At 35.1% G+C, this 9,380-nt stretch overlaps 1 protein-coding gene across 4 annotated transcripts; it reads right to left on the bottom strand.

Annotated features, from left to right (window-relative positions):
- Positions 1-5,574: 5,574 nt before the first annotated feature.
- On the bottom strand, positions 5,575-8,197 carry LOC131323920 (replication protein A 70 kDa DNA-binding subunit D-like). Of its 4 annotated transcripts, XM_058355757.1 has the most exons (7): positions 8,053-8,197; positions 7,641-7,917; positions 7,465-7,558; positions 6,636-6,716; positions 6,510-6,595; positions 6,318-6,438; positions 5,575-6,232 (listed from the first exon to the last, which is right to left on the bottom strand). In XM_058355757.1, exons 4-7 carry the CDS (start codon positions 6,681-6,683, stop codon positions 6,017-6,019), a joined length of 471 nt encoding a protein of 156 aa, XP_058211740.1. In that variant the 5' UTR covers positions 6,684-6,716; positions 7,465-7,558; positions 7,641-7,917; positions 8,053-8,197; the 3' UTR covers positions 5,575-6,016. The 4 variants fall into 4 exon arrangements, with proteins under 4 accessions (XP_058211740.1, XP_058211747.1, XP_058211750.1 ...); XM_058355764.1 differs by lacking the exon at positions 7,641-7,917; XM_058355767.1 differs by lacking the exons at positions 5,575-6,232; positions 6,318-6,438; positions 6,510-6,595; positions 6,636-6,716 and adding an exon at positions 7,270-7,357.
- Positions 8,198-9,380: the final 1,183 nt, after the last annotated feature.

Raw genomic sequence — 9,380 nt, 5'->3', positions numbered from 1 at the left:
TTGCCGTTCTCTTCAAAAAAAAAAGGAGTTGCCGTTGGTCAAAATTAACCGCCCGAACAGCAAAATACTCCGTAAAAATTGGTCAGGTTATGGTCTGGTTCTCGGAGGTTTATTGGTTAGGTTATGGTTAAAAAAAAATAAAAATTGTCAATTTTAATTTGGTTACTGGTTGTCACTTAAATATTAATTCATTTTTTTTAATTCGACGATGATGAGTATCTGGATCAGCTTATGAACACTTCAAATTAATTTTTTTTCCGGTTCAGTTAGAAGCAAGTCATACTAGGCAATTCATAAAGTTTCTTTTGCAATCTGACTAATTTTCTTTCCGATTCAGTTAGAGGCAAGCCATACTAGGCAATTCATAAAGTTTCTTTTGCAATCTGACTTCAACAATCGAATCTTAAGCCATTGTGCGGGAGGCAAACAAATCAACAAACCGAATTAATTGAAGCTATGAAAGTTAACTTGGAACAACAATATATAGGTCCTGGCAAGGTCAGGCTATATAGTTTGGTTGCTCACCTAGGGGCGGACCCAAAATAGGGCAGCTGGGGTCGTGTCCCAATTGCATCTTTTAAAATTTTCGCCCAGCAGTTGGCATAGTAGACAGGTTTATCTGATAGTCCTTCCAATTTCGTTTCTCCTCCTCTCCTTCTCTCCATACACGGAGAAATTATTCGTTGCCCCAAGGGCAATGCCAGGTGGTGCCTCCCACCTTTTTTATTTTTTGATCCGCAGGTGCTTTCCACCTTAAATATCTACTGACACGCGTTTTCTTCTCCACTGTCCCACTAGACACAGCATTTTCTTTAAAATTAAGTGTTTCAAATTTCAATCCGTTTGAATGGATGAGAAGATTTTATTTTTTAATCATTTAATTCTAAAGGGTCATAATTAAATTTTGACTATAGGGCTCTCGTTGATTAACCCTTAAAAAGTCGTAGAATCAAATATCTCTTAGGACTAACCAACGAGAGTTTTAGAGTCAAAATTTAATTATGACCCTTTAGAATTAAATTATTAGATAAATAAAATCTTCTCACCCATTCAAACGGATTGAAATTTGGAACACTTAATTTTTCAACCTTCAGTTTATATATTAAAAAATATGGTTAAAAAATTAAGTGCTTCAAATTTCAATCCGTTTGAATGGGTGAGAAGATTTTATTTATCTGATCATTTAATTCTAAAGGGTCATAATTAAATTTTATTTATTTGCAATTGAATGTTTTAATACGTATTTGGTTAGAAATGATATAGGAAAGGATTTTGTATCTATATTGTTCAATTATCTTCAAAAAAAAAAAGAAAAAAAATCTACAATACATTGTTAAAACGTGAGTAAATAAAGTAGGATTTTTACTCCTTATTTGTTAAATAGACTTGGGCTCTTGATTTATCTTTTAATTATTTTTTTAACTCAATGATGGGCGTGTGTGTCACATGATCATGCTTAATTTTCAATTTTTTTCCTTCAGGTTATGTGCCTCCACCCTTTGTAAATTCTGGGTCCGTCACAGTAGCTCACCTGAATTTTTTTTTTTTTGACATACAACAAGGGCGGTACTGTGTATGGGCTACAGTAGGCTGTAGCCTAGGTGGTCCTCAAAAAACCAAAAAAAAAAAAAAAATTATATGTAAAAACACAGCCCATACAATGCCTAACCCATTTAGCCCAACCCATTTTTTACAGCCTAGCCTAATTGCTGAGATAAAAACACATAATGCACTACGTTTTGTCACTCCCTCGTCAATCGTAATCCCCGTTCTGTCATCTATTACACCTAGACAAATGCCCTGAAGGCCTGAAGCAACGATTTCAACAGCGATGCTCAAAGGGTTTGATTGGCAACTGGACTGATACTCCGAACCGGACGAACTCGAAAGCATGTGAAAACTAATTTGCGCAACAAAAATGGAGGATGATTTTCTAGTGGATTCTATAATTATGTACATCGAAAGAGATCTTGTCCAAGACATCTACTCATATTTGATAATAGATGATTTCTATTTTGTGAAACATCTTAGGGTACAACTTCGATAGTGTACGTTTTTTTTGTACTTCTCTTTTATTTATTTTTGAACATTTACGTATTTATATATAAGTTTGCCTCTTTTTGGTTTATATATATGTAATTTGGGTTAGCCTAAGGTAGATTTTATTCCTGGTTCCGCCTTTGCATACAAGCTTGTATGGTTTTTTACTACTTCTGACAATCAAGCTTGGGGTTAAGTTTGGACAACTCAAACGTCGGGACCGAAAGTGTTTTGTATATGCTGTCTCGCCCATAACGTACCTGCAGATATCTCCATTTGGGTTTGTTGTAGTATTAACACTGTATATGTCAGTTTCCTTTTGTTTTTTCTTTGTGCCGTGCGCACATGGGAGCAGATCGGAGAAGATGCAGATTGCAGGAGGAAAAGGGAACTCTTAAAAGTGTATCGTCGATTCTCTCTTTTTTCAAGTTCGGGACTTGTTTGTTTTGGAGTTTTAAAACCTCTCCGCACCTTCTCCAATAATTTTTATTTATTTATCTCTTTTTCACCATTTATTATTCTTAAAAATCTCCCTCAATACCCAAACGAATAAGGTCACCATCGAGACTAAGGGAGTAGAGAGGTAATTTTCTTTCTTGTCTTCTTTTATAGGAGTATATATATTTATCTAATTTTCTTGAATTTCTTGTATTATTTCGTTCTTCTACAAATTCAAAATTTTCGAGCGTAACATCCCTTATTTTATTAGTGATGATAATCTTCATTTTATTGGGTGTTTAGAGCAAAACTCGTTTCATTTAGATGAGTTAATTAAGTTCTCTCTTCGTGGGCCTAATATTTTATTAGGAGGTGGGTAAGCTTTTATTGTGTAGGAATAAATAAGTACCACATAAAGAAAAAAATAAAAATAAAAGAAGGTGAAATTGATTGATCGCATAATGCTTGCAAGTAATGTACTTAGATAATTAAGGTGGGTTAGTATTAAAAGAACTAGGGATCTATCTAGCTATCTCTATCTCTATTTTTTATTTTTTTTGTTTGATCATTGTTCTTTGTATCTAATCCGTATCATATACAAATGTATTGAAGTCATGAGAAAGCTTCACAAGTCATTCTTTATTTCTTAGAAAAAAAAATTTCTAATTTTTTTAGAAACTCAACTCCCTCCCACGCTCAAGGAGATCTCCAGTGAGATATTGATCGATGACATTTGTAGACAACTACCAAATATTTTTAAACCATCCGTTTCTCTAAATAATTCTCTCGTTTTGCCTTTTAAATAAATTCAAATCTACAACAAGCAACCATTTGTTTTTTCTCTAAACAATTCTCTCGTTTTTCCTTTTGAATCCAAATCTATAACAAGCATGCCTTTTTTCACGCGATTCTGCTAATTAAAATTCGTGCTTAATTCTCTCAATTCATTTGACTAAGACCGTATTTTTTTGATAAGTAGACAAGTACCGTCCTAGTTTGCTGGGGCTCCGTTCCGGAAAGAAGAATAAGTACTTATTTTTTAAGAAGGCAATTTCAAGCTTAAAAATCATGTGCTTACGCAAATTATTTTTCTATCAATATGGATCTTGTTTGATAGATCTCATTGAGATCTTTAATACGGTGCAAAAAAAATTGAAAAATTATTTTTCATTTACATTATTTTTGAGTTTGAAAATATGAAATAAGTACTTATTTTTTAAGAAGGTATTCTGGAACGGGGCCTCAGAGCAGTTAGTGTCGGAATTGGGTTTTGAGCAGGGGTGAGCAAAAAATCAGTCAAACCGCGAATCCAGTCCAAACCGAATGATTTGGTTTGGTTTTTTAGTAGTGTGGTTTGGTTCCGATTTCAAAAAATTAGAATTCGCGTTAAATGATTTGGTCTATGGATTTATGTTAATGGTTTCGGTTCCAAACCAATCCGAACCCTATATTTATATTACTCATTTAATTTAGATACACCAAGTATATATGAGAGTTATATATTGTCAACTAATTCCTAAATTAATAATCTATTCAATCAACCGTCCTATTTAATATTCATTTACTGCCAAAATTATTTAGTATAAACTTCTATATGTCACAACTCATTCCTATAATTGTGGTACACCAAAAGCACATGGTATATAAATATATTATGCTTCATTCAGTAAATAATGATTTTACCATATGCTAGAGGTACATCATTTGTCACACCTCAATCACACTCCTCTTACATATATGTGGGTCTCTAGTGGGTCCCTACATATATTGTGAAATTCCCACACATGCATGTGAGAGAGATATGGTTGGCATGCGACACATTGATGTGTCATTAGCATTTTCCTTTTATTAATGAAAACCAATTCTTAATTATCTCCACAATTTGAATACTTTAAATAGTTTACGAAGATGATATCTCATTTTCAAGTAAACCGTGATTCAAAACCGAACCGAACTATAGTTTAATGGTTTGGATTGGTTTGGTCATATCCTTTTTATGGATTGGTTTGGTTTTCCAAATTCGTAGATAGTGATTTGATTCTTGATTTACTATGAAACCGAACCAATCCGATCCATGCTCACTTCTAATTTTGAGTGTTGTTAGTTAATAGCGGGGCTGAACAAAGAAGAGAATATGGTTTAACAGAAAGTCTACACACACATACAATCTGTGCACAGATTGTGCACAGATTTTGTTGTGGAGCCCACCACGGGTCCCACACAAATCATCCAAGCCGTTCATTAAATGTAAAATATTTTTTCAAGGGTTTCCATAAAAAATAATCTCAATCCAATACCTATAGGTGCTCAATCTAATCATATAACTTTTCATTATCTGAAAATCTGAATGAAAAGTTAGATGGTTGGATGAAGCACTTATAGGGCTTGATTTGAGCAGTTTTTTACTGAACCGTTCAATAAAAAACTATTCGGATCAAGCCCTTCCCGATCATTTTTTTTGCTGATTTCTCGCAAGTACCCTTAAAATTACGTTCTGATCACTTTGAGCGGCTCGGATCGTCGCAATTCGATCGGGAAAGGGGAGTCCCGCACGGTAGCACCGTGTGGGATCCCTCATTGGATCCGGACTCTCTCTCTCTCTCTCTCTCTCTCTCTCTCTATATATATATATATATATATATATATATATATATATATATATATATATATATATATAGGAATTTTCAAGTGAAGGATCCCTCATTTTAACAAAATGAGGGACTTTCATTTCCTGATCAAATTTTGAAAATCCGAACCGTTCAATGTGTGCAGAACGTAGTTTTAAGGGTCCCCGCGAGAAATCAGCAAAAAAAATGACTGGGAAGGGCGTCATCCGAGCAATTTTTTTTGAACCGTTCAATGAAAACTGCTCGGATGAAGCCCTTCCCGGTCTTTTTTTTTTGCTGATTTCACACGGAGACCCTTAAAATCACGTTCTGATCACTTTGAGCGGCTCGGATCATCGAAATTCAATCGGGAAGGGGAGTACCGCATTTTATTAGAATGAGGGATCCCTCACCGGAACCTAACTCTATATATATATATATATAACACACACACACTAGTGTGGGGATTGCGGGGATTGCACGCAAGGCGCACAATTGAGGCCCAATAGAAAAAAATTGGAGCATAAAGTATCATTACTGTTGGATATATACAACCGTTGTTACCAAAATGAAGGCACAATGTCTTGAGCTTGCTATTACAAAGTATCACTACTGTTAGATATATACATCATTTGTTACCAAAATGCAGGCACAATGCCTTGAGCCTGCTCTTACAAAGTATTATTACTGTTAGATATATACAACATTTGTTTCCAAAATGAAGGCACAATGCCTTGAGCCTTCTATTACAAAGTATCATTACCGTTAGCTATATACAGCAGTGGTGCTGGCAAGGAACTGTAAATCAAAAGGCTAGACACCAACACCTAGTAGTTGGAAGGGATACCAAAGGAAGGCTTAATGCCTCATAAGAGCTACTTAAGTAGTTACCAAAAGGAAGGCCTAATGCCTCATAAGAGCTACTGTAGCAGTTAAGGCGATTGATAGATTTCAGCTCCTGAAGATTTTCCTGTGTTTGTTGGTTCATTTTGCTTTGAGTTATCTTCATTCAAGGCTGGTTTGATGCTGTTGATGTTGTATGCAAGAACCTTGACACCATGAGATGGGTATTTGCGTCGTTTTAACTGGATTTGGTATTCATTTTCTATGGCCAACTTTGGGAAGATAGCAACAACATTTTCGTCGTTCTGTTAATAGGAGCATTGGTTGTTCAGCAGTCCAATCGAAATCTGTATTTGATAATTTAATGTAACTTGTAGAATTGAAACTTACCTCTGCCGCATACTTCATGATTGTTTTCCCATCGACTAAGAAATATTCTTCAGCATGATTCTCGAACATTGTTGCAGTCATTGAACCAAAAGCATCGGTCAATAGTACTTCGAATTTGACTCTGCGTTTTTGGAAAATGTAAATGTAGCTGCAGATTTGGTAGAAAAGTTTGCTAATGTGGATATTTCTAACCTTGGTTTTGCCATAACTTTTTTGCTGTTGCACTGGAAGCAATCAAATAGAGTTTCCTCTCTTGCACTGATGGCTTTTCGACAGTTTTTTTTTTTTTTGCTCGGCAAACGAAGCTTTTCGACAGTTGCTGCAGGACATGTACCAGAAGTTTTGGTCCAAAGATACAATTGACATCTTGCCTTGGATCCAATACGTTTCCCTTTTCACCTATATAAAATGGCATTACAACCTTGGATAATCATGTATAACTGTAATCATATGTCTAACTTCATGAGTGTTTTCCCATGAACTAAGAAATATTGTTCAGCATGATTCTCAAGCATTGTTGCAGCATTCCAAAATAGACCAAAGCAGATTAAAATTTGATCTCGAGGTGCGGAAAAAGCAGTAAGGAAACTGTAATTGATAAGGCCTAAAATAGGAGGTCATACATTGGCACGAAAGGTAACACATTCAACAACCAGCCTGTCTTAGAATGATCATAGCATCTTATAGGTTTAGAATTAGATCACGATACCACCACCGTTGAAAAGTAGGCTCTCAGTACATGGATTTTGATATAAAATTCGTCTTAAACGGAGTCCGGATAACATAGATATGGTTGTCCGGGGTCTGGATTTATAACAAAAGAACTTCCTGCTCAACTTGACAGTGAAACACCTGTACAAAATAGTCTTATGTAATTTTTTTTTATGGTTTGTCTTATAAGTAAATCTAATGAATTTAGGACAAACCATTGTATTTAGTAACTTTGACGTGAATCCCGATCTGGGTCAGTGTTCTCTAACAGTTGTGCTCCTTCTCATGTTATGAAATCATCCCAGAAGGTTAAGATACTTGGCTTCATCCTATCATACAACATGAGCTTTTGTATGACTTTAATGTAGTACTTTTGAGATATATAATTTCTGTCATTGAACGGAAGTATATAATTTCAAAGTTTGAGTATGCTTACTCTTGATTAATGATAATGATCTCCTGTGCCTTCGGATTTCCAGGTTTGTTAAGCACCTTAGGAGTGTGGACTCGTGCAACAGCTGCCAATATATCTGTTCATTCACAAGAAACAGGTTAATCAAATGACTTATTATACATTGTGAATGAGTGTACTATCAATAAACTAAGGATTACCAATTGCGGCTTTTCTATCAACATACTGGCCAAACTGTTCGAATGGTATGAAATCAATATTGAGAAGCTTTTCATGAGATAGAGATTTGTCGAAAGTTTGAATCAGTGTGCTTGCGTCAATCGTCCATTGCCAGTCAAAATCAGCATCAACGGTTCGATACTTTATTGCAGTAAATTTCACGGTTGCATTGGAAATCATGTAGGTGTTGTAAACTTGTAGCGTGTCTTCTAGTTTTTTGATATTGTCGTTATAGATCATTGCTTGAACTCTGTTTCCCTGTAATTTATATGAATTGCATTACAATTAGGGAGTTTATTGTCATATAGTTTATGAGAGAATACACAAAACAGCTCATGTTGGATGTCATGTCAGAATTGGCATTCAAAATGAAGAAATGTCTCTTTTTCATACCTCTGCATCAGCTAGGATCAATTTTTGATACTTGACTGGACTATGTTGAGCAGATCTTGGCCTCCACTTTTCAAGGACCTTGACTTTCACTGTCTAATTCTTTGTGTTTCTATTGATATTCTTGATTGGTGTTATCCGGTCAGCCATCCTGAAAAATATAAGTTATGTTAGGAAAAAATCTCTAGTTTTGTTCGGACTCCAACTTAGTTTTAGTTTTAATTTTGTTTCTAATCATTACCCTACTTCTTTCTCCAATCATTACCCTATTTTTCCAATTATTACTCTCTCATCTCTCTCTATCTCTCTCCAATCATTACCTATATCTTCAATCATTACGCTATTTCTCTCTCTACCTACTATCAAAACTAAACTAAACTAAACTCCCAACCAATACCGCTACTTTTTTTACTTTAGAATCTCATTATAAAGAAAGATCGATAAATGTGAAGGAATGTACATTACTGTTAAAGACACTTTGCATGTATTAGCAATTCTTGATACACAACATTTCTTGTTCGATTGTCGGGAATATTGTGCTTTCCTTTTCCTGTTTCAATCAGGATTTTGACAGCTGCAGCAGTTTTTGCTCGTGATAAAGCAACGTATAATTGACCATGAGAAAAAACAGGTTCTCTCAAATATATGCCAACATTTGAATAAGTGAAAAAGAAGGTTGTTCTAAAAGCAATTGCCGTCTATTAGCAAATGCTTCTCGTCTCCGTCGATTCCGCAATTCTTGTGATTCATCGTCCATTGAATTATCTGCAATTCTACATGGAAGCACCAATGATGAAAACTCCCTTGACTATCCTAAACTTAATTAACCATAATTAAACTTAGTTACCTAATAAAGTAATTAAAGCCTAAAGGACATACGTTGGAAAATTTTAGTCCAGTTAATGGATTTATGCTTAAAATCTTTCGTAACACCTAGCTTGGGTTTTGGATCATTTTCGAAAGTAAATACTCCTTGAGGCAATTAAACAAACAGTTGGTGCCCTTGTTTTTTCAACATATGAGATTGAAGTCTTCATCATGAATTGAACAAGCCAATTGAAGCCAAGTGTAAGAAACAAAGCAGCCGTCATTCAAATTGATCACTGTTACTACAGGATAAGAATATTCCTAACTAAGAGACTGAAAGCAAAAAGGACCCGTATGTATTTTTTCTTTCAACAATACATGCAAGCAAATAGAATAGAAGCCAAAAGAGAGAGGGAAATTGCAGTTTTCAACATGGAATTGGAGTTCCAGAGTGCAGCAAGTGAACTGACCTGCGAGTCTTTCAAGCGAAATCAAGCACCGTAGAACAATCCACCATAGAACAT

This window comes from Rhododendron vialii, chromosome 1a (genome assembly GCF_030253575.1).
Source record: "Rhododendron vialii isolate Sample 1 chromosome 1a, ASM3025357v1".
Classification (NCBI taxonomy): domain Eukaryota; kingdom Viridiplantae; phylum Streptophyta; class Magnoliopsida; order Ericales; family Ericaceae; genus Rhododendron; species Rhododendron vialii.
The sequence above is the reverse complement of the archived record's forward strand: the minus strand, read 5'-3'. Positions and strand labels throughout refer to the sequence as shown.

Coding starts and splice junctions, on each gene's coding strand:
- LOC131323920 (XM_058355757.1), bottom strand. CDS start 6,683: ATGTCAATTGTATCTTTGGACCAAAACTTCTGGTACATGTCCTGCAGC. Junction 6,596..6,635: donor TCTGGTACATGTCCTGCAGC/AACTGTCGAAAA, acceptor AAAAAAAAAAAA/AACTGTCGAAAAGCCATCAG. Junction 6,439..6,509: donor AAAGTTATGGCAAAACCAAG/GTTAGAAATATC, acceptor CCAAAAACGCAG/AGTCAAATTCGAAGTACTAT.